The sequence below is a fragment of the Rhinolophus sinicus genome, chromosome 13 (assembly GCF_057876585.1).
Source record: "Rhinolophus sinicus isolate RSI-liver-muscle chromosome 13, RSI-T2T, whole genome shotgun sequence".
Classification (NCBI taxonomy): Eukaryota; Metazoa; Chordata; class Mammalia; order Chiroptera; family Rhinolophidae; genus Rhinolophus; species Rhinolophus sinicus.
In genome coordinates this window covers 49,169,216-49,195,065 of record NC_142513.1, presented here as the reverse complement: position 1 = coordinate 49,195,065, position 25,850 = coordinate 49,169,216, and the positions used below count along the sequence as shown (strand labels likewise).

Below are 25,850 nucleotides of genomic sequence, written 5' to 3'. Positions count from 1 at the left end.
GTGGCCTGGCCTGATTCATCTATTCCCTATTCTCTGCTAATGGAGGGGCTGACTCATTTCCCCCTCCTCACGTAGACTGGCCAGCTTATGCCTATTTTCCTGGACTAAGTATCAATCGTATCCCCTTTCCCTTTCCTAAGTGTTTAGGTTTGGATAATGTTATTTGATTATCTTACTCTCACTTCCCTTCAATTTCCATCTATCAAAATCTTCTCCTTCAAATGTCACCTGCTTATGAGGCCTTTTCTGACCCTCTCCACTGCCTGGGATCTATTCCTTTCCAAAACCATATCATCCTTCTTCTTTCTGCTCTGGGTCTCCTGGGTATAGTTATTTATAGTCTTGTCTTCTTCCCTCTAGGGTTTTTGAACACAGAGCTGAACTTTACCACATGCAACTAAAGTGCCCTGCACAGAAGTGAATACCCAATACCTGTGATTGAGTGATAACTGACTGACTGACCGACTAGAAGTTCAACAGGAGGATCCATGACCAATATGAGGAGTTTGAGATCCATGAGTCTGGGTATCATTTCTTCATAAAATTTTTAGAAAATGGTGAAATTTTCTCCCAAATCATTAAGTGGAGGATGAAGACAAACCTTAAGGAGAAAAATGAAGCTGGAGGGCTTACATTAAAATGTATAAAACTGTGGTTATTTTGTTCCAAGGACAAATAAATCAGTGGAATAGATTAAAGTTTAGAATCAGACCCACACAGATACAGTTCCCAGCTTTATCTCAAAGGTGACACTGCAGTATAATGAGAAAGGATGGTTTCACTAAATGGTACCGGGTCAGGTGGATAAATATATGGGAAAACGGATTTTCACCACATGTTACACCATATATAAAAATCATTTTAAGGTAGATTGCAGATTTAAGTGTGAAAAGCAGGAGGCTTTATCTTCAGATCTTGGGGTAGGCAAAAATTTATTAAACTGAAATAGAAGCTCTCAAAATAAACGGTAAAAAGTAAATGGAAAAAATGGTAAACTGAACTATTTTGAAATTAAGATTGTTCCTCAAAGCGTATCGGTCAGAAAATGAAAAGGCAACCCAGTGAGTGGGTGAAGATATTTGTAATGTGTATCTACAAAGGACTCATATCTGAAATGTTTATTAGGGCATTCGCACAAATCAACAAAGATGAATGTGAAAAATGGACAAAGCAACAACAACAAAAACGAAAACCTTGAAAAGGCACCAAGAAAGAGGATATCCAAATGTCCAGTAACATGAAAAGGTACCTGACTAAGGGGGGTGGGGGGTGGGGGGTGGGAGATGAGGGTAAGGGGGATCGAATATATGGTGATGGAAGGAGAACTGACTCTGGGTGATGAACACACAATGGGATTTATAGATGATGTAATACAGAATTGTACACCTGAAATCTATGTAATTTTACTAACAATTGTCACCCCAATAAATTTAATAAAGTAAAATTTAAAAAAAAATTCTTCTTTCAATGGCAAAAAAAAAAAGAAAAGAAAAAAGACCACAACACTTCCAACACAATGACTACAATGACAAGACAGAAACATGGAGCAGCCAGAACTCCTGACAGGGGAAGAGCAAATTGGTACATTCACTGATCACTGCAATAAAGCAGAACATAAGAAGATCCTACGAGCCAGCAATAACCACTCCCGGGTCTATGTCTTCAGAAATATATTCATGTGTTCAAAACATGTACAAGAATGCCCATAGCAGCATTCTTTTTTATTTATTTATTTTATTTTTAAATTGAGGTAATATTGATTTATAACATTATAATAATTTTCAGGTGTGCAACATTATAATTTGGTATCTGTATACAACATACGGCATGCTCACCACCAACAGTCTAGTTTCCATCCTCACCATACATTTGACCCCCTTTATCCATTGTGCCCTCCCTCCACACCCCTTCCCCATCTGTTGTCCATATCTATGAATCTGTTTTTTTTGTTTGTTTTTTTACACCCCTCACAAAGTGATAATCCCCCTCCCCAATCTACTACCCCTCTGACATCTTATATAGAGAATGCCATTGACTATCTCCCTTATGCTCTACTCCACCCCCCGTGACTATATATGTATGTGTGTGTGTGTGTATATAAAAAAAGTATATATATATATATATATATATATATATATATATATATATATATATACATACATATACATATATATACTTTTTTTTTCCTTATAGTTGACATACACTATTATTCAGCTTCAGGTATACAGCGCAGTGGTCAGGCATCTACACAGTCTATGACGTGATCCCCCTGATAAGTCCAGTGCCCATCTGGCACCTTACAGGATCTTTACAACATTGTTGATTATATCCCTAATACTGTATTTCACATCTCCAATCACTGTATTGTGTCTACTAATTCGCTCTTTGGGTGGAGGGGATGGGGGAGAAGGTGAAGAGATTAGAAAGCATTATTTATAATATTCAAAAACTGGAAAGGACCCAAATGCTGAGGACTGAGTGTGTCCCCACCAGGTTTCTGTGCCGAAACCCTGAGCCCCCGTGTGGCTATATTTGGAGATGAGGCCTCTAATCACCTGTAAGGAGGTGATCCAGGCTGAATGAGGGCATAAGGGTGGGGCTCTGATCTGACAGGGTTAGTCCTTATGAGAGACACCAGAGAGGGTGTTCTCTGTCTGCATACTCACTGAGAAAGGCCATGCGAGGACACAGCCAGAAGGTGGCCATCCACAAGCCAGGGAGCGAGCCCTCACCAGACAGTGAATCAGCCAACACCTTGAGCTGGGGCTTCTGGCCTCAGAACCGTGAGGAAATAAATTCCTGTTGTTTAGCCATCCCATCTATGGGGTTATGACCACCTGGACTGACAGTGCACCAAGCGTCCATCAGCAATATAAAGGGCAAATAATTTGTAGTGTGTGTGTACATTACAATACCATGCAGCCGTGAGAATAAGAATGGGCTATAATTACACTTGACAATGTGGATGAATCTCACAAGCCTGATATTAAATGAAAGAACCCAGTGTAACCCATTCACGATTCCACTTCAAAAAGAGGCCAAATAAGTCTACTGCTAGATGTCAGTTTTCTTGATCTGAATGTCTGGATTTGCGTCCTTATTATAAGAAAGATTCCATTTTGCAGTCACAGTTTGCCCACTTTTCTGTATGCGTGTTATGTTTCAATAAAGAGTTAAAGTAACAAAAGGGTGATGGGCCCAGCTCCGGAGACTACCATGTGGGAGAGACAGCTGGAAGCTGCTGGATGCGAGGCCTTCGGAAAACCCCAATTTGCAAAAAGTTTTCCATTCCATATTACTTCCCTCATAAAATGCAGAAGAATATTTCTGAAATATTGAAGGGGCACCTCAGATGCTTACTGAGTCTAAAAACACAAGGCTACGTCATAAAACCACTAACATATATTCTGTCCTAAAATATACCGCAACATCACAACTTTCTTATTTCTACAGAGAATTGTTGATAGATTGGCGTATTATAGATCTAAGCCACTGTCAATTTTATTTTACTGGCTTCGTTTTGTTTTTTTTTCTTTCTTCTTTTTGTTGTTCCGCTTGGGTGATCTCTGCTAACTTGTCTCCTAAGTCGCTGATTCGATCCTCATTTAACCGACTGGTAATTCCTTCAAGTGTGTTCTTTATTTCAGTTATCGTGTTCTTTAGTTCTAACTGGTTGTTCTTTATAATTTCTCTATCCTTTCTTATGTCGTCACAAAGCTCCTTAAACATTCTTATCATCAGTGTTCTGAACTCTGTCTCTGATAGGTTGGTTACCTCTATTTCATTTGGTTCCAATTCTGGACATTTCTTCTGTTCTTTTATTTGGGACATGTCTCTTTGTGTCCCCATTCCTGCTGACTCTCTGTGTTTGCTTCAATGTGTTAGGTAGATCCCCTCGGGTTCTTGGTTTTGCTTGGTTGTCTTATGTAGTGTGTGTCCTTTATATTTGACTTGCACCACTTCCATATTCTCCTATGCGTGTGTTCCAAAGGTGACCCTTGTGTTGTGTATATTGTCCTGTTAAAGTTGAGCTTTAATTGCTTTTGGCTTGTCAGTAGGTGGGATTGATCCTAGGCTGACAAGTTGTGAGACTTAGCTCTGCCCACGGTGGATGATCTGCTATGTGAGGGTTGACCATTCAAATGAGGCTTAGCCCCTATGTGCCTGTAGAGAATTCCCTCTGGGTGTGCCACTTGTAGGTCAAACCCGATAATACTCTGGTTTGGTCTGGAGTTGGAGTCTGGGTGTGTTGAATATTGTGACTCTTGGGCTGGGCCCTGGTGTAGGGCAATTTCAGAACAAAGCAAATCACCAAGCAGAACAACAACAACAAAGAAAAAACCAAATACACTCACGTGTATAAACAACCAATAACCCACACTCAACACAGGCAAAAATATAAAAGATACGAAAACAAAACAAAACAAAAAAAGCAGCGCCAGTCTTGGCTTAAGCCCACCAAGTAATCTCCAGGCCGTCCTCTGCTGTACCAAAGAGTCCTCTGCGTATTGTTCAGGCAGAGCCGGTCACCTTGTGCCCAGAGTGACCTTGGGACTGCAGTCCTAGATGAGTGGGGCTATGGGGTCTGGATGGTAGTTTCTACAAAGTCAGTGCAGTTTCTGTTCTTGCCTGCACAGATGCACACTGAGAGTAACACAACCAGCCCTGTGCCCAGGTCTCCTGAGTCTTAGGGCACTTCTTCCGTGTGTGTGTGTATGTGTGTGTGTGTGTGTGTGGAGGGTTCGAGATTTCTGAGCTGCTGAAAGCCCAGAGCTGTGTCTGTCTGCCGCCTACTGCTGACCCCTGGGGATGTCTCCGCAGTTGTAATTGCCCTGCCCTAGGCAGGCCAGGAACAGAGGGGCTGGGGATGGAGGGGTCTTCTCTCTCCCAGCCCAGCAGTGTCACACTCTTCCCAGTCTCTTCCCTGGGTCACAGCAGCTGCATACCAGGTAGGTCCTCCCAGATCCTGAGTGCTTCTGCTCCTCTGTAATCTGACACTACTCCTCAGCTCAGGGGCCAGCTTGAGTCTCTGGAAGGGCAGGGGCAGGATTGGGAGAGTCAGGGGAGGGGCCCAGGTATGGTGTTTATATCCTTTGTCTACCCAGCTGGAGGTCCCAGCTGAGGTTACTGCCTCAAAACCGCTGGATATGCTGCTCTCTGGGCGGCAGAGATCAGCTGTGGGACACAGGGAAAGAGCCCACCTCCTGGCTCTTGTGCTCTCTGTTCCGTCCTGGGACCTACTGCATCTCCGCAGCCGGGGATGCCGGCCACGTCTCCACTCCGCTCCCTTCCCTCTTCTCCTGCTCGCCCAGTTTGCCCACCTTCAAGTTATCCTCTTACGCGTCTCTCAGCAGTTCTGTGTGATGAGCAGAGTCCTTTGATGGGTTATAGACGTTCAATTTGTGGTAAGTTCCGGAGGAGAACTCAAGAAGACCACCTCGCTGCTGCCATTCCTATGACATCACCAAGAATCTCTACCGCTTCTTAAGTCATCTAAAAGTTCCATTTTCTAACCATTCCTGAGACACCCCCCTTTCTTTCTTTTCATGTCTAATATTTGGATTAACAAATGGAATCCTTTTTAGTGCTATTGCTTTTTTTCCCACACAAACAAAAATGAGACCCGTGACAATGCAAATGTGACTCAATGAATATATTTTTATCATAGGAGATCTGTTCTGCCTGATTTATCACATGAGCTTCATTTATGACTATATGTTATGGGACAGTCACCATGTGTCAGATGAGAAGTGTTAAATGCACAGATCGGGGCCCCTTCACTCTGCCTCCTGTGTGATGTTTTCTCTCAGCAACATGACCCCCTATGACCACCTGACTTCATTACGTGGCTGCTCCAAGAGCGTTCCCTTGGAGATTTTCTCTGGTATTGGTAATTTCCTCTTTTAAGAAAACCAAGAAATTATGCAGCTAGGATTTGGAATGGGAAATTCAGCAGAAAATAGCCTGATGGAAAGGGGGACTGTTCCCCCCAAGGTGCTGAGCTGAGCTGAGGGGGTATCGTGGGCCGGGAGGGTGGGAGACACCCAGAGTGGGGCTCTGATGGCTTTGCTGTTTTGGGGGAACTACGGTGACCTCTCTGCTTCTCAGAACACCCCTCCCCGCCCCGGTCCTTATCTGTAGAGAGATCATGCGAGACGCTGATGTGAGATGGGGAGGTAGTTAACGCCACACAAGGTACCTGACGGCCATCACCCCCGCAAGCTCAGCACCACAGTGCCTCCCCCTCCCCACTCTGATGACATGTCTTGTGACAGAGCCCAACGTCAAGGCACGGTTTCCTCCAAGGGTTCAAATACACGTTGTTTGACATCTAAAAGAGTCGAATTCAACCCAAACACATACTCTGCCTCTAGCCCTGGCCTCCTGCGACATAGCGGTCCAAGTGACATGGCTAAGCGTGGTACCTCCGGGAGCTGGGAAAACGCTCTGGACTACAATATATTCCAAATGGTTTAATCCCTCATTCGGATCTTAAGCCTTGTGCTCGGTCCCATTCTACGTGTCCTCATACACCGCCCCACATCACGCGGGCGCTGTCTCACACATACGGCCCCCCTGTGTCCTGTGGGTCCTGGGGCAGGGCCCTCTCCTCTGTGCCGAGCAGGGCTCAGGGGGGTTGACCTTGCACTGAGTTCAACCCAGCGGCCCAGGCCTCCTCTGTGCTGGTGGCAGGAGGGGCAGCAGAATGACCTAGAGAAAGTGTGGCCCTCTGACCTTGAGGAAGACAGTGGCATTGCGTCCCACGCACAACACAGCCTGTCACACCAGGTCAGATGGGGCCCTACCCCGTGAGAGGACAGACGCCACGACTTTCAGATGCCCCTGTAGTGTGCTTCCATCGGCCCCCAGAAGATAGATTTCTTTTCTGTCCTGCTCACCTCACCTCCCCAGTGTAAATGGGGCGACCTCCCCCCAATTATTAAAGGCCTTCCAAACTCCTCAGCTCCCTGAGGCATCCCATAAAACAGGGAGGCACCCAAAATGTCAGGGTGGGGGCGCCATTTTATATGACTTAGATAATGCTCTTGCCGCAATTCTTATGTCCCCTTCCTCTTTCTGCTTGCCACTGTGGTCACCTTCTACAACAGATGCCACAGGCTTGGCCACTAGTGGCCAGGCACAGTCATCCTTGGAAGCCAGCACGTGTGTCAGAAAATACCTCATTATCTTTAAAAACTGAAACAGCAATTGAGCACGTCTGCTTCGCATCTGTCTCAGAGTGGGGACGCCATGAGGCCACGCAGAATGAGACTGAGTCTGGTTCACAGCAAGCCCCAAGCTACCCTCCTTCTGGGGGTCAAGGTCACGCTGGGACCCGGAACCCAGGAGAGGAGCCCTCCCTGGGGTGTAAGCCCCCTGGCATAGCCAGGCATCGCCAGACGTCATCTTTCATTTAGAAGAAATCTGTACACCTAGAAAATCTTTCCAGGTCTGCGAATGAATACCATTTTAAACAGGGCACCCTCCCTGAACATGTCTTTCCTTCATTCACATTTCTTACGGGGAATTTATCATTTTCTAAATCTCAGTCCAGCCCACACGTTCAGTCCCTCTTTGCATGTGATCAAATCACGGCAAAACCTCATTACGTGGCTGGGGGGATGGAAGGGAAGGCTTTGTGGCTGGATTTAGCTGGGCTTCCAGAACTCACGACTCCCCAGTTGAGAGCATTCCTGCGGTTGGAACCAGGCGTGCCCACCTGGGCTGATGACCCAGCTCGGCTTTGTGCCAGCACTTTCCAGCCTCTGGAGAACCAAAAATGGCCCAGGGCTATTCTAACATGTCCAGCCAGACCCAGTAAGGGACGCTGGAGACAAAGCCATTCTCCGCGTGGGCAGTGTGGTTCAAGTTCTTAGAATAAAAACTTGGGCTCCTGCAGAGAAGAATCAGGTGAACCCCATCAAGGAGGCTGGTGGCGTTATGGGTGAGGAGTTGTTAGTCACTTATTCTGCCTTTTGCAAGCAACGGTCCTCTGATTCATACCTGACAATGGGACCACTTCACTGGAGCTTTGTAACAGATGGTTACCACACAGTTTAAAATAAGATGTCATTTCGCTCATCACCTGCTAAGACAAAATGTGACAATTCTCTATGAGGAAGATGAGCTCTTTCTTGCCCTAAACGTGCCCCTGTGATTCCATGTAACGTCACCGCTCTTCTGGAGGGACCCACCCACCCACGGCCACTGATCCCCCTTCCTCGGGCATCACTGTGCCTCACACGTCTTTCCGCGAGTCCCTCCCACGGAACTGCAATGCTTCGCTCCGGGTCTGTCTGTGTTCCAGACTCCCTCAGCCAACTGGTCCCCAACACTGCAGAGCTGTGTTGGGGGCGTGGCTGGAGGTGCCTATGGTGAGCTCATCCCCTCCCACAGATGCCACCTACCACTGCGAACTCCCACATTACATCCGGAGCCCAGACGGCTCCCGAACTCCAGACTCACATGTTCAGCTGGACGTAAGGCCCCAAGGGTCACCGGGATCTCAGCCTCTGCCTGTGCTCCTGGCCTCTCCACTGCCCCCCAAGCCTGCCCCTCCTCCAGGGGTCTACAGCCCCACACAGCACCACCATGTACCCGCACGCTATGGGCAGTGTTCTCGGGGTCATGCTTAGCTCTTCTCTCCCTGCCACGGTCCCCACCAAACCCAAGTACCGGAGGCCCACCTTCAAAACAGATGTCACCTCAATAGCCGGCTGCTTCTTGTCACTCCCACTGCTGCCCCCCCAGCCCTGGCCACCTGCCCCTCCTCTAGGACAGAGCAGACACCTCCTCCCTGCTCTCCCTGCCTCTTCTCTCACCTCCCTACAGTCCACCCTCCACAGAGCAGCCAGAAGGCGTCACATGTGAACCCAAAAGTGTCGCTCCCCAGCTCAGCACCCTCCTGGCTGCACGTCCTCTCTGCAGTTTTAAGCCCAAGGGCGCATGCTGGTTCCATAGACCCTGGCTGCCATCTGCTCCTTGAATAAGCCAAACCCCTGACGCTGCTCCTCTGCCAGGACCACCCGTGTGGACGACCGTCCCTGCAGCGGTGTCCCTCCCACCTGCTTCTAACTCTCCACAGCAGTCCTGGCTGTCCCACGTCCTGGTCCTGGGTGTTGCACCTGTCGTGGTCTTCCTTCCCCCCCTAGAATTTAACCTCCATGAGGCCATGAGGGGAGGTGTTTCATCTGTGTGGTTTGCAGATACTCCCAGCACATGGACGGTCCTGGGTGTGAGCTTGGTGACTCTGTCATCCTAGCTGTCACACAGCTCTGATGTGAAGATGAAAGAAACCGAGGCTTGGGAGGGCCAGGTCGCTTGGCTGAATCCTCCCAGCTGACCTGGGACTTGGCCAGGTCGGGCTGACTCCCCAAACCTTCAGAACCTTCTGGCAGATTACCCTCCCAGGAGACAAGACTCAACAGCATGACTCAGACTCCCTAAGTGTTTTGTGACACCTACATTTCAATTTCCCGTGGACGCAGTGACTGCTACCGAAAGTCTGCCTCTGTCCTGTGACCGTGAACTTGCAGAAGCTCAGTGCACTGACTGCCCACAGCATGTGGGCTTCTGGATGGGGAACCAGGTGTACGTTTCAAACCTCCAGACCCGCGATCTCTGAGCCTTCTCACACGTGGACGCAGCAGGATGACCAGACAGAGAAACCATGAACTTGTGTTCTCCTCGCCAGGCGGACCAATAAAGGAGGAAAGGATTTCCTACCTCTCTCAGGAGGTCGGCGGTTGTCTGCCCTGCAGCTCTGGCCCTCCTGTTGTCCCCCGACTGGCATGGGTGGGAGATCGTTGTACCCTCCTGGATTTTAAGGCTTGAGGAGAACGGTGCTCCCCCATCTGTGGATTCTGTGGGAGGTGAAGACTGGCATCCCACCCGACACAGAGGCCCCTAAAAAGACAGGGCTGCCCACGTGCCTGGGGCAGGTGGCGGCCCCCAGGATGCCCCCGCTGGGCTGGGCACTGAGAGGGTGGAGCTGAGGCCCCGTGATGGGCAGCTGGACCATGGGCAACACTCATTGATGGAAAGCCATTGTTTTGCCAACAATGGTTTGGGACCATATGACCCTGGGTCCCAAGGGCAGGGAGGTCCCCCACTCCAAGGTCCCATGAAGAGATATGTCCTTCCAAGCACAGCTAGAATTGTCTCTTAAACAAGTGGATACTTTTTCCACTAAATATTTTTGGGACATCATTTCCATCTCCCATGTATACCGTCAGTGACATGGCATAGCAGGAGTTTATTTATCACGATCCTCAGCGCTAAGTTACTAAAAGGAGGAATTTACACTGACCAGCTTTCCCAAATTGCTGTCTCACGGTACAGCCCCGTTTCCCCCACAAAGTAAGAGCCGGGCCTGAGCGGCACGACCCAGCAGAAGGGAACAGGGCCTCTCCCCGTGGGCTGGGCTCCTCACCAGACAGGCTGGGGCCGGTGTGGGACTAGCTGGGGGGCCCTCCAGAATCTGGGCATGGAAAGGGCCTAAGGGATGGTGTCCTCTATGCCCCCTCTCATGTGCTTGAGGGCTGAGCAGAGAAAAGTTCAGAGAAATAACATGGATGGTGGGCTGGGCACTGAGCAAATGAATGCACTTTTGTTCCGCAGTCCTTCGTCGTTTATGAACTCCTCGTTTCCTTATGCAGGCACAAAACCCTGGTGACCGGGCTGTCACTCCGTCAGGAGTGGGCTCCTGAAGACGGGGTGGCCGGCCAGCTTCCCCAAAGCTTCCGGCAGCAGTGACAGGACTTCCCCCAGCGCTGGGAGGGGGACCCTGCTGTCCCTTCTCGCCATCCTCTTGGCATGTGACAAACAATGAGCTGTTGGTGAATTTAGCATCTTAATTCAGTAAATTCACTTTCTTAACAGGTGTTTTCAAAGGCCAGATGGTTGCAAATACGAGTCCGGAAGGTAAGATGTAAGTGGTAAAAATTCGTATGCGACAGATGGAAGAAACAACAGAACAGACATTCAAAGGCAGCACAGGATTTTCATGAGCAGGGTGGGGCTGGCGGAGAAGGCCGCCATGGTGGACTCTGCCTTAATCAGAACTCTGGCTTCAAATGAAGGGGCAGCGATTATCGGTGCTGTTAGCAATTGTTAGGCCCGAGCTCCAGAAAGATCTGCGCTGGTCAGAGCCTGGACCTGGGAAGACTGCAGTCGGACTATTTATTTCTCCAGCATCTTCTCTCTCCCCAAAGCCACACCCCGTCTCTCCTCCTCTGCCCCTTTGCCAGGCCCTGGAGGGGCCATGTCCCCGTGGGGCCAGCTTGGGGCACGGCACGCCGATGCTGCCGTCCTCACACCTTGCCCAGGCCTTGGCCAACAGCCCCTTCATGGAACCCTCTTGTCTCACTAGTTTTGGTGTGCCACCTATTTTTCCTTCCAGGATTGGTAGGAAATGACTGGTCTACCCAACAAGGTCAAGATCACACCAACCTGTAGATCCTCTCTACAAGGCTTGGTAGTGCTAGGCTATTTGAGCTGTGTGCCGGCCAAGAGCGAAGCTAAGCCCCATTCCTGCTGGCTGCAGGCCTGACGGGAGAGAGGCCACCCTGCTGTCCTGGGATGCTGCACACGGGAGCATCTCCACGGGCCAGGCCTTCGGCAGTGGAGACCCCACTCCACAACAGATGGAATCAGAGGGCTGATGTCTGAGTCGGAATGGGATGGCCTTGTTTTCCAGCCCCGACTAGGTGAGGCCACGCTCCAGGTACACTGAGAACCCAGCCACACGGGCCGGCGGGGCCACCACGGAAGATGCTCCCAGAGGCGCGTCTGAGATGCCCCAGCATGTGATTTTGCAAAGACTGAGCGTGTACATGACTATGAGTGAGACGGGTATTTGCTCTGTGTCGGAATGAACCTACAACTGTCTCAGGTTTGTTTTGAACTAATTTCTCCTTGGGGACTCGGACAAAGACAGTTTGACTTGCTCCCTGAACTTCTTTCTTATCAGGATGTCAGAAGAGACATCGAGGAGAAAGAGGAGACTGAAGTCAAGCTTTCTGTGTCCGCAGCCTGCAGGCGGGCAAGGCGGAGTGGGCAGGAGACTGGCAGCTACGCGAGGCACGGGTCACCTTAACACTAGAGCTCCATCGGGCTGGTACCCGTCCTCCCAGCTCTGCAGGTGGGGAAACTGAGGCTCAGATGGCTACATGACTTGCCCATGTCCACACAAAGTGACAGGTCCCCTAGTTTTCTCAAAGCCCATGGTGCTTCTTATCTTTTGTTGGGCACCCCTGGGGGAGTTGGATGGGGAGGAGAGACGCAAAGCAGCAGAGTTGTCTTTGGGGGGACTGGCCTCCTCAGATTGGATTTAGGCTCAAAGGGAAAATTCGAGCGATCTCAGCACTGCCCTCAGTCGCCTGCGTCTGGCCAGCACTGGGCCGAGCGGAGCCCGTCTCCGGAGCAGGGGTCTGTGAGCAGCCCACGTGGTAACTGGAAACGCCGGAGTGTCCGTGTTGCTCTCTGAGATGAGTGACAGCAGCGTCACATGCTCCCTGGACCTCAGAGACATGGGCCTGGGGGCGGGGCAACTCACCTGCCTGCTCCAAGGCCACCATGGTCGCCTGCTCGATCAGGTCCCGCTCGACGAAGCCCCTGAAGTCCTCGCTGTACACGCTCAGGTCCGGCAACTGGAAGGTGTAGATGGGCATCTCCAGCGGGAACTGCTCGGTGCTGCAGTCACTCGCCACGTGGGAGCGGGCCAGGGAGACGATGGCGGAGCTGGCGTGGGAAATCCCCCGCGAAAGGCGCTTTTCTACAGGGGGGGAGAGGACCACAGGAGCTATGTGGGTGTGCTGTGCGAGTGTGCACACACACGTGTGTATGCAGCATACACATGGCACTCACATGACACACACATACCACATGACACGTGTACACATGACACACACACACACTCATACCACATGCACCACACATGACACACACAGGTGTACGCACATGACTTATGCATGCACTCAAACCACACACATACACACATGCACACACACCACACCTACATGTACACCCACACCACAGGCATGCACACATACACACACACATATGCATGTATACACACATTTGCCTGCACACCCCCCATCCCTCCCCACCAGCCCTCTGTCCTGTGGTCTTTTCCCACAGGCTTCCAGCTGCTGGGCTATCAGTGCTACCACCTGGCATATGACACTTAACTCTGATCATCAAACCATTTACAACAAGGCAACTGTAAGTCCACCGCACACGTCACACGTCCACATCACAAGTACACATCATTAGAGATCACGTCCTGCTTTTTGGGTCTTAAGTTGTGTCCAACTCGATACAGCAGGGCAGCCCTCTCCCAACTCGAAATGCTATAAGGGAGACGGCCTTGGCTTTCATGCATTTGTGGACTTAAAGCAGGAAGCAATCGATTCAGCTTTTCTCCATTGTGGCGTGGATTTCACAATAGCATGCTTTACTAAAGTTACTCTGTAAACATCCCACACGAAGATACCAAAACACAATACTAAAGCCATCGTATCTGTCTGTCTTCTGTCTGGGCTTTCTGTTGCCCCAGCAATCAAAACTGCTGGTCTGCTCTGGCTCCTGCCTGGGCTTTCCAACCAGGAATGGGAAACGCAGTGTAGAGTTTCTCTAATGACAACATGTTGCCTTGTTAGGAAATTGATCACGTGATGTCCGCGCACAGCAAACAGTGGATGTGTCTGTTCTCTGGGCACTGTGAGAGCCACTTGTTGTTTGTAAGCCCTGTGCTTAATAGCTAACAGTGACCATGACACAAGAACTCTTAAGTATACAAATTAGGAATAGGTTTTCATTTTTCACGGTCAATATTTGTAATAATGATGAATTATTTTAGCAAGGCAGGAGTCCGCGGTTATTTTGCTCAGGAAAACAAAATTCAAACTGGTGTTTGAATGAGTATTGTCTGAACCCTGGGTCATCAGGACACCCACTTCATTTCAGCTTTGCCTGCTCACTGGGTGGTGGTGGTGGGGGGTGTTCTGTGCTCATGCTGATACCCTCCTGAGGCACATTGTGCCCCCTGTGCTGGCAGAAACCCACGCCCATGCCCTCATGCAGAATGGGAGCCTTTTATTTGCAAGAGCAGTGGACAGAAATAACATTAAAATAATTTTGCTAAAGTAGACTCCAAATAAGGGGGTTTTGATCCTGGGGTGGGTTAGTTTTAAATTCAAAGTTAATTCTCAGAGGCCTCGAGCTTTTGTGCAATAAGATGAATGGCACGTCCCAGAGACAGAGTCTTTCAAAACGGATCGTTTCGATTCACCCTCAGTTTCATTCTGAGACCAAGACGATTAAGTTATTTTGTATTGTGAGGAAAGGCAAGAAGGGAAGTCAAACCACACAGGCCACGAGAAAGAAGAGAAACAGAGCTCCGGGGCTGGCTTGTCTGTCAGTGGGGGGTGGTCCCTCGCTTCCTGGGGTTGGTGCAAGTCCCTGAGCAGGAGCCAAGGGGACCTCAAGTCCTTCTGCCTCTTACAAGCCATGTGAGGTCATGCCTCTTGCTGCAAACTGCCTTTTTTGTATCTGGGAAGGGAGGAGCTGTCCCATCCTTGGGGACCCAAGGGGGATGGACATCAGGTGTTCTCTGACACCCCAGGTGCTGTGTGAACCCACACCCACTGGGCAGATGCTCGCTGCTTCTCTGAACAGGTGGCCTCCTGGGCAGGGTTACCCATACTCCTTCTTGGCTTATCAGTCAGGACCTGTTCGCCCATTGATGAGATACTACGGGGACCTTAGAAACACTGCAATTCATAGAGTAACAGGCTGTTGTCAGGTAGTTCCAAATATTAAATATTTGGAGTCTGAAGGAAAAGTCTTTTTGAACTAAAAGTGAATGATGTTAAAGATAATAGAGTGAGAAATATGTGCTCCTGATTCTAACACTTCTCAACCGCCACCTCTGTTAATGCACATATGTAATCTCACGTGCGCGCACACACACGTACACACACACGCACACACATGCACACTCACACACTGATTAAACATGAACTTAGTGCTCCTGCTTTTGGAAGTATAAATGAAATTTTTTTTACAGGAATCACCATGTTCAAAGTTATGCTGCAGAGAAATATAGAGATTAGAAAACAAAAGAGCGAGAATATACAGATTTCCTAACCACTGACACAGCTAACTGAAGCATCTCTGATTTAGGCCAAGGGAGGATTCTCGCCGCTCTGGCATCTGGGGCCTCCCTGACCCGGGAGAGGCTTTCCCCACTAAGGTGAGGTGACTCTTCGAGACCTCAAATGACTCACTTGCCAGCTCACCTTTTCTATGCAAACCAACCAATTCAGAGCCCATGCTCCGAACTAAGTCCCCTGTTTCTTACACTCCAGCTGGCAATATTCCTGCCCTAGTTACCCCAGGGCCAGGAACCAGAGAACTAGGGACAGACCCTGTACCCCAGAGAGCCCGCTAAAATTATTCAACTGGCCTTTCCCACAGAAACCACAATGGAGGCTGGTGCCATGTTCACTCCTCACTCCCCCTGCCTCCTGACTGGCCTGGTGCTTCCCCGTGTGGCCCTGCATGGCGTGGTGTGCCTCCTGTTTCTAAGGAACCGTGAGTATAACAACATCTTTCTTCGTGACAGTCATTTCCATGCCAGAGTGTCTTGCCACATCTGATTAAAACAAATCCTGGGTACATTGACTCTGGGTGATGAACACACAATGGGATTTATAGATGATGTAATACAGAATTGTACACCTGAAATCTATGTAATTTTACTAACAATTGTCACCCCAATAAATTTAATAAAATAAAATTAAAAAAAATAAAAAGGTGGACACAGCTTTTCTTAAAGAGGCAGATATACATATTTTAGGCTTTGTGAGCATGCAATCTTAGTCACAGCTACTCAATTCTCTTTGTAGCACTAAAGCAGCCATTGATAATGCATGAACGAAGGGTGTGATGGTGTTCCATGCTCGTGGACGGGAAGAATTAATATAGTTAAAATGTCCATACTGCCTAAGGCAATATACAGATTCAACACAATTCTATCAAACTATTGAGGACATTTTTCACAGAAATAGAACATATAATCCTAAAATTTATATGGGATAACCAAAGACCCCGGATATCCTCAGCAATCTTGAGAAATAAGAACAAAGTGTGAGGCATAATGATACCTGATGTCAAATTATACTACAAGACTACAGTAATCAAAACAGCATGGTAATGGCATAAAAACAGACACATAGATCAATGGAACAGAAAAGAGAGCCCAGAAATAAACCCATGTCTACATGGTCATTTAGTCTGCGACAACGGAAGCAAGAATTTACGGTGTGGTAAAAACAGTCTATTCAATAAATGGTGCTGGAAAACCTGGACAGACACATGAAAAGAAATGAAGCTGGACCACCTCTTTACACCATATAAAAGAATAAATTCAAAATGGATTAAAGACTTAAATGTAAGATCTGAAACCATAAAACTCCTAGAGGAAAATATAGGAAAAAAGTTTACAGACATTACCTGGAGAAAGATTTTTACTGATATATCCCCTCAGGCAAGGGAAGTAAGAGAAAAAAATAAACACCGGATTACGTCAAACTAACAGGTTTTTTCACAGAAAAGGAAACCATCAATAAAACAAAAAGGGATCCTACTGAATGAGAGAAGATATTTGTCAACGATATATCTGATAAGGGGTTAATATCCAAAATTTATAAAAAACTTTCAACTCAACCCCCCAAAAAACCAAACAACTCAATTAAAAACTGGGCAGAGGACATGAAGAGACATTTTTCTAAAACGGACATACAAATGGCCAATAAACATATGAAAAAATGCTCAACCTCACTGATCACGAGAGAAATGCAAATAAAAACCACAATGAGATATCACCTCACCCCAGTCAAAATGGCTATCATCAATAAATCAACAAACAACAAATGCTGGCGAGGATGTGGAGAAAAGGGAGCCCTTGTGCACTGTTGGTGGGATTGCAGATTGGTGCAGCCAATATGGAAAACAGTATGGAGGTAGCTCAAAAACTGGAAATGGAACTACCCTATGATCCACCAATTCCATTCCTAGATATTTATCCAGAGAAATCCAACACACTAATTCGAAGAAATGTATGCACCCCTATGTTTATTGCAGCACTATTCACAATAGTCAAGATATGGAAACAACCTAAATGCCCATCGGTAGATGACTGGATTAAGAAACTGTGGTACATTTATACAATGGAGTATTACACAGCCATAAAGAAGAAAGAAATCTTACCATTTGCAATGATATGGATGGACCTAGAGAACATTATGTTAAGTGAAATAAGTCAGAGAAAGACAGATACCATATGATCTCACTTATATGTGGAATGTAAAGAATAGAATAAATGAACAAACTAATCAGAAACAATCTCAGAGATACAGAGAAAAAAACTGAGGGTTGCTAGGTGGGAGGGGGGGTGGGTAGGGATGAGGGAGAACGTGAGGGGATTAGAAAGCACAACCAGTAACCACAATATTGCCATGGGGATATGAAAGTCAGTTTGGGGAATATCACCAATAATGTTAACCATAATTTCACATATATATATAATTATGAATGTTAACTATAATTTTACATATATATATTCACAAAGAGTACAGCATAGGGAATAGAGACAGCGGAAATGTAACGGCTGTATGCAATATCAGAGGGGTAGTAGATTGGGGGTGGCGGGTTATCACTTTGTGAGGGGTATAAATGATAAATGTCTAACTAGTACATTGTTTTGTATACCTAAAATTAATAAAAAAAAACTTTATTAAAAAAATAGGCAGTGGCCAGATTTGGCTCATTGTTTGCTGACCCTTGATTTAGAATATAACAAAATTCATTTTCCCTTTTAGTGTGCTATGATTTCTGGAAGAACTCATTTAAACATACACACATACAGAGGGTGCCAAAACAAATAATGTATACACATCTTAAGAAAGGAAAAAACTGTATTAAAATTACACTGATGGTATCCACATTGAGTACCTCTTGTAACTACAGAAGTCAAACATAACTTGTATTCATCGTTTGTTATTGATATATATTGAGTATTACAGGTTTAATATAGTTTTTTCCTTTCTTAAAATGTGTATACATTTTTTGGCACCGTGTGTGTGTGTGTGTGTGTGTGTGTGTGTGTGTGTGTGTATGTATTTATTTCAGAAACTACAATTTCTATTTTATTAAAAATACATATGATTGTTCACAGTCTCAATTACTGGAATTATGCTATGAAGACTTCTGTTTTTTCCTTAAATAATATCAGATGAAAGTCACGTATGAATAGCAGCAAGTGTCAGTTACAGTAATAAGGCCCTGGCTGCCCAACCTCTGGAAGCAGAGAGGAGGCTCTTTCTCGCTCCCTCGGTGGGAGGATCAGATAGTGGGTTGTTTTCCCTACTGCCAGTCAGAAAGAGGAGGAACTGCCACGCGGCCAAATGTCTGGATTGCCAGTGCGTGAGTGAGGCCAGGAGCCTCAACTGTGTGGAAGGAAACACGGTCACGAGGGCTGTGAGGGGAAGATCGAACTGAAAGACTCCAAGGGGTATTTTCTCCAGAGTCAGACCCAATAGCGGAAATGAAGGAGAACTTGAGAACAATTCAGAAAGATGGACGAGACAGTGACCGAGCCTCAGCGTCCTCTTCCTAACCCGCCGTGGAGATCCACAGGAGCAGAAGAGTGGGTGGGGGTTGGGTTCCATGGGTAGGGACTGGGGGAGGGTGCTCTGGCCATGCCTGTCCTCTCCCTGGTATGGCCCTGGGTGTGGGCAACTCACTACCTACACCACCAGCACCACAGCGCTGGCCTGCGCCAGCCGGAAGAATGCCAGGGCCGTGCTGGAGGACAGCTGGGACTGGGTGCCAGTAACCATGAGAACAGGTGGCTGCCAGGCCCTGAGCCTTGTCTCCTCTCTTCAACAGGCCCTGTGAGCTTAGCAGTTACAACAGAGGATGGCGTCCTCTAGAAACAAATAATTGCTAGAACAGAGGTGATGGGAGGTCCACTCAAGGCCAAAGCCAACTGTGAGGAAAGGAGCAAATGGGGAATGTTTTGAGCCCAGATGAAAGCATTGAAAGCTCTCTAACGTGAGTGCACTTCCTCGTACACTCCCATTCGGAGGAGCCCAAACCGGGGGCATGCCTTTATTCCTTTCTCCTGAGGTATACGAGCTAAGATGGCCGATAACCACAAGGCATAATGTGCTCACAGGGTAATTTCAGGAAACATCTGAAGCATCCGAGCACTGTTATAGGAAGTCTACAGAGTACTGGTGTCAGAGGAAGCAGCATAAATGGACCAGGAGGGCAAGTTTAAAAATAAGCCTAGTAAGAATGTTAAAAAAGAGATAAAGAAAATATTAGAAAGTGAAATAATAATAGAGACAAAGAGCTAACTTGGAATGAAAAACGTGAATGCTGATGAACAGAGTGAAATCAAATGAAGAATGAATGAAGATGTTGGAAGATAAGGTCAAGGAAATCTCTTACAAGACGGGAAAATGAGACGCAAGAAGATAATGGTGGCATAGTTTTAAAGCATTCAAGGAGAATCATTTGGACCTAGAATTCTTATTTCACAAAACAAAAATTTAAGTGTATCACGTAAACATCTTTAGGCATGCACGGCCTTAGGAGACTGATCATGCAAAATTCTTTTAGAAAGAAGGCTTTCAGCAAAAGATAAATGTGAATAAATAAAGAAGTTAATTGTTGTTTATACAAGGAACAAAAAAAACCTCACTATGATTGATGGCAAGTTGAGGCAGGAAGAGACAAGATGAAAACATACTAAGATACATGTCTTTTTTAGGATAAAATGTACCGTGTTTCCACTAAAATAAGACCTAACCAGAAAATAAGCCCTAGCATGATTTTTCAGGATGACATCCCCTTAACATAAGCCCTAACGAGTCTTTTGGAGCAAACCTTAATATAAGACCTGGTCTTATTTTCGGGGAAACATGGTAGTTGTTTGTAAGTTTTAAAAAATAATAGGGAGAAAATTGAAATATAGGTTTTAATGGAATAGGGGTAACTGTAACATGAATAAAAGTAGAATGTATAACTTTCAAACCAGTAGAAAAATTTAATTAGCCAGCAAATAAAGGAAAGGAGAGAAATATATTTAAAAAAAAGCATGGCAAATAAAACACATCACATAAAGAAGCACAGATATAACAATAATTGAATAAAATAAATGGATTAAATTCACTGCTTGAAACAAGAGACCCATCAATAATAGAATAATATCTGATGATAAATTTCTTACAAGAATCACATTTGATATAAAAGGACAAGGAAAGGTTGAAGATAACAGCTGAAAAACTGGCATTCCAGGCAAATATGAACCATCAGAAAGACAGGGTAGAGGTTTAATGACAACTAAGACAGATTTAAAGATAAAAAACATTATATGAGACAAAGAGACACTCTATCCCTATTGGTTAAAAAAACACACACAACCAAACAGTAGAGCAAGATGACCTAACAATTACGAACACATATGCGCCAAACAATATAGCTCAAAACAGTGGAAAGGATGAAACTAACAGACGAAACAGATAATGTACATTAAAATTTCTAACTCAATTGTAGCTCTCGTAAACAACAGAGTAAGCATAAAAAAAAATCCAAGATACAGATTCCAATACAACTGGAATAATAAGACTGAGCATAGGGAAACAAAGACAACATTCATTCATAGCAGTTCTGGAGGGTTGACCTCATGCAACGTGAGAGGAATGGAATTACTGTGTAAATATTAAGAAGAATATCAAATTATTTCAGGTGCTATGATTATATATTTAGAAAAGCCAAGACATTAGGATAATCAGTATTAATAAGAGAATTAATAACAAGGTATTAATAAGAGAATTTATGTAATGACTAGATTAAAGATAAATAAGCAAAAAATAAGTTGCTTTTCTCTGTGCCTAAAGTCTTAACAGAATCTGAATAAATGGAGAGGCATATGTGATCTTGGATGGGAACACAATATTAAAATATGTCAATTATTCCTAAAATAAAATAAAAATCCAATTCAATTCCAATCAGAATTCTAATTTTAAGGCTTATATGGCAGAATAAATATCCAAAAGTAGTGAAACACTTTTGGAAAAGAATAACAATAAAGGGACTTGGCCTTGGGAGAGAGAAATACTATATGAAACTACCTCAGTTAAGTGTAACAGGATGAGCAGCTACATGGATGGACAGACAGAGTCTGGAAACAGGTCCAAATATATTTGGGAATTTAATGTATGGCAAAGTGGCGTTTCAGTTCAGTGGGAAAAGGCTGCTTTATTCAGTAAACATGCTAGACTAACTCACTCTTGATCCAGAGGAAGCCAAACTAGATCCTGAGCTATTATTTATAAAAATTTCAAATCGATTAAAAGAGCTAAGGACAAAACTTAAAAACAAATATGGGAAAATATGCTAGTAATTTTGTATCTCGGAGACCTTCTAAAGTGAGAGAGAAATATATACATATATATATAAAATAAATGTTTGTGGTCTTAATTACAAAGAATGCTACAAATTGCTATGAAAAGTGCAAACAAATCAAGAGAAAAATGGGCAAAGTATGTGAACAGGCATGGTACAGAAGGGGAAATTCAAGTGGCTAAAAAGCAAATGACAGGATGAAAGTTAAAATAACATTTTTTTCACTCTTCAGAGTAGAAAAACAACATGAAACCATTGTGAGCACATCCAGTCCTGGTAAGAATAAAGAGAAATCCTCAATTTCACACATGGCGAGCAGAAATGTGTCTGGGAAAGAAATCCTGAAGTTATTAGATAAAAACCACACATGTGTCAGCCCAGTAAATCCACTTTGAGAATACTAACACACATAAATGAAAGTACGAGTATGTAAGACTGCAGGTAGAAAGCTTATTTCAGCATTGCTTGTAGTGTCAGAAAAAAACAAACAAACAACAACAAAACCCAAGAAAAAAACAGAATAAGCATTACCACAGGTGTGGCTTATATGCCATGGAATAAAATATTAGGAGAATATGTTTGTGACTTTTTTAGTCAACAAAACAAGCAATCTGCAAAGTATTGTGTGCATTTGGCTCTGATGCATTCATATTTTGACAAACGTAGTGAGAGCAGAGGAGGGAGACAGACCAGGACATAACCACTGGTTAGTACTCCGGGAGGTTTGGGAGGTGTGGAGAAGAAAACTTGGTTTTCTGTACATATCTTTGGACTGTTTCCTTTGTTACAGTAGCATGTCTTACTCTGTCATTAAGAAACAGCAAAGAGCAAACGGAGCCCATGGGACGAGGAACATCAGTGCTGAATAGATTTGGAAACTATGCTACTTGGGAAGGAATGGAAGGAACTGGAGATGCGTGGCCTGGAAAAAGCAGGACTGCAGGAGGCGTATGAGTACGTGGGCCTATAATCGCCCAGGGTCCTAGAGAACTGGACTCTCTCCTGCTTTTCTGAGGCATGGATGGAAGCTGCAAGGACAGTCCAGCTCAGTCTGAGGAACGAGGCACTGAGAGCCTGACCTGCCTGCAGCTGGCAGGTGATGACCTCACCATTCCTGCACCCCCAGCCCCACCCCCGCAGCAAACCAGGGTGCTGGTCCCTCAGCTGGTACCTTGAGCGACATCGTCCTGTCTCTGCAGGCAGGACCGCTCCACCTTCTGTCCAGGCTGGGGTGGCTCTCGCTCGGGCTGCTTGGGACATCTGCCCTCGTTGAACACATGTGGCAGGTTGGCTGTGTGCACCTGTCGGAGCTGCTCATAGTCACTCAGGGCAGCTGTCAGGTCCCAGTTTTTGCCTGTGGACAAGAGATGACAAGGGATTCTAGCATTAAGGCACATGACGGGCTCATTGTAGGAAACAACTCTGCAAAGAAGGGTTTCTCATTAGCATGGTCATGAAGAATTTTCCAGCAGTAGCTCTTGGTTTCAAAGGGATACCATGACTTTAGGGGTAATCTCCAAAAGTAGAATTTCACACCCACGGAGGGTGTCCACCTACTATGTGATGCGTCCAGTCTCATAGACTTTAGATTCACACACACACACACACACACACACACACACACACACACACACACACACACTTCAAAACGACATTCTAATTGCCATAGCCCTGTCAAAAACCAAGTTGTAGAGCTCACTCTCAGAGGAGAGCAAAATGTCAGTAAAAAAATGAATAAGAAACATTCTCAACTGTTCTGTGGGCTTTTTTTTTTTTGAGCTTAATATGGGACAAGCAGACACTTGGTGGAGGTCCTCTGTGCGACGGCCTTAGCAAGAGGCAGACTTCAGAGCCTGGGCACTGAATGGGGCGAGATGCCAGGCAGACCCGGCACGAGTGCTCAGCAGGGCCCTCCAACATTGGGATGGGTGCTGAGAGTTGGAGCAGACCCTTCACAGCACTAGGGGAGCTCTGTGGGGGCTGGAACTCAGAATGGGGGCTCTGATTCCTGACTGAGGGTCGGGGGACCTCTAAAGGAAGGGAGCAGACATCACACACGAAATCCCACTCAATTGGGCATCATGCACTTTTTAAAGACAAGGGATTAAACGCCCAGCTTTCATTTGAAAGAACAAATAAAATCTTATCGTCTTCCGGTGAGCTGCGAATTGCAGATATTAATCATGTTGACAAATTAGATGCTGAATTACGTGTGTCTACAGTAGAACGAGGCTTTGAATGTATAAAATAATATCTGAGCATCTTCCCTCGGTCTTTCTACTGTTTTCTAGGGCAGACTTGAAACTATCAATCATCATACTTAAATTATATCACACGGTCATTTACAATTTAATCGTATTTTTTTCCCCTCTGTCAGCAAACAAAAACCCAACAGAAGCATCTTGGCACCATCTCAGTGGATAAGAAAAGCAAATTAAAGCACCCAGATCACTCTATAAAAAGATAGCAGGGCTCGTGGGGTTTCTATAAGTGACAGTAGGTGGGGGGAGTGGCATACCTCACCCTCCGTTATTGTTAGCAGTAGTAATGGGGGGTGGCCTTGGGCGTGGGGGTGGGGTGGTGGCCACGCCAGGGCTGGTTTAGGGGAACGAACAGTCACATGTACAAATACTACCTCTTGATCAAAACCTGCCGTTTCTGAGTCGAAGTGGTGGTGACTGTGACACAGGCACTTGTATCCCAGGGCACAAGTTCCAAGAAGAGAAGGACAAAGGCCTGTCCTTAGGGCCATTATGCCCCCACAGGGGCGACAACCTGGTGGCACCTCACTCAGGTGCAGGGCTGAGGGGGAAACGCCAAAGGAGCTCAAACCTGTCCGGAGGAAGGTCAAGGAGAGGGGAGCGGAGAAGGGGCACTGCCACCCCTGGTTCCTACCACAAAACGCAGCCACTGCACTATGGCTGCGTAGTAGCAGTGACAGCGGTGGGTAAGGTCTGGCTGCAGAGGGCAGCAGAGCAGAGAAACAGCTCACGTAGAGCTTCTGAGGAGCTCTGGGTATAGCTGGGACCACATGGGGTGCAGGCATTATTCTGGCACGTCCCAAGTGGAAAACGAGGCTTAGAGTGCTACGGCATCTGCTGCTGCCCCCCATTGGACACGTCATGGTGCTGGCATGTGAGCCCTGCAGTCTGGGTCTTTCCACTGAGCTGCATGTCCCCTGCAGGGCTGCCCGGGCACAAGACCTGGTCCTGGAAGAGCCATAGCTGGCACGGCTCCTGAGGGCAGCCCACTGCCTCCCCACGGCACGCCTCCCACCCACCCACAGGAAAGAGCCTGTCCTGCTGTGCCTGTTTGGTCCCCAGAGTCCCGTCCACAGCTCCCACCCCTTGGTGGCCAGGCCCGAGCGTGCAGGCAGCATACAGCTCTCACGTGCAACCTCCCTGGGCCAGCGCCGCAGGATGGGGTGCGGTCCCACTGCCTGCCTCTGTCAGAGGACCAACTGGGACAACACCGAGATGGCACGTGTGCAGCCACCAGGGGAGGCCTGTTGTCACGCGGGTGTCATGTGGGGTCTCAGCTCCCGCTCCCCGCTAAGAATGCAGGCTATGGTGAGGCCAAAAAGGAACACCCACAGAGCCATGGATAGGGGAGTCATACCACTATGTTCTCGCTGGCAGCTGGGTTGCAGACTCAGGGAACAAACACCTGCCTGCACCCCGACAAGGGGTCTTCCTGTACCCCAGTCTCTCTGGCGGCCGGGTGAGAAGCACACAAAGTAGGATCCACACGATCCCCAATCTGCCGTCCACCTTTCTGCCTGCCAACCAACCAGCGCAGTCATGGCAGTTATATCAGTGGCCAGTGGCTAACTGGTTACAGCTAATGGCCAACCAGTCTCAGCTGATGGCCATCTACTACCTGAGCCAGCACCTTTCCACGTGAGGCATAGAGCCTGGAAACTGCTCTCTGGGACTCTGTGCCCACACCCGTCCATTCTGCTCTCCTCCCCAGTGGCCTCTCACTCTGCTGACGGTCCAACTGGCTCATGCCTCCCCTGTGTTCTTCTAGCACAGCGTTGTACGCACGCGCCCTTCGCTACACACCTGCCTGGTATCCTAACCAGCGAGCATCCTTGTCCTGACCTGGGCCTCACCTGGTCCCAAATCGACTCTGTGGGTGTGAGGTAAGAGCAAAGACGGAGGGGAGGGGAGAAGAGAGGGAAGGGGAGGGGAGAGGAGGGGAGGGGAGGGGAGGGAGAGCACTGCTCCAGGAGCCTAGCTCCTAAATGCTCCCTGCTAAGATTCTAAGAATTCCTCAGGAGTCAGCACTTCAGTGTGGATAGGCCCAAGAGGCCACTGAAGTGGGAAGGAAACAAGACAGACAGCAGACAAAACCATCAGTTGTTTGGG

The 25,850-nt window shown here is 46.9% G+C and overlaps 1 protein-coding gene across 5 annotated transcripts in view; it reads right to left on the bottom strand.

Moving 5' to 3' along the window:
- Positions 1-25,850, bottom strand: part of OTUD7A (OTU deubiquitinase 7A) — a 213,244-nt gene that overhangs the window by 46,854 nt on the left and 140,540 nt on the right. For all 5 annotated transcript variants that reach the window (XM_088789316.1, XM_074318359.2, XM_088789319.1 and 2 more), the window contains 2 exons: positions 22,652-22,834; positions 12,557-12,775 (listed from right to left, as the gene is read on the bottom strand). In XM_088789316.1, the coding sequence (XP_088645442.1) occupies positions 12,557-12,775; positions 22,652-22,834 (402 nt within the window). The remainder of the gene's footprint in view (positions 1-12,556; positions 12,776-22,651; positions 22,835-25,850) is intronic.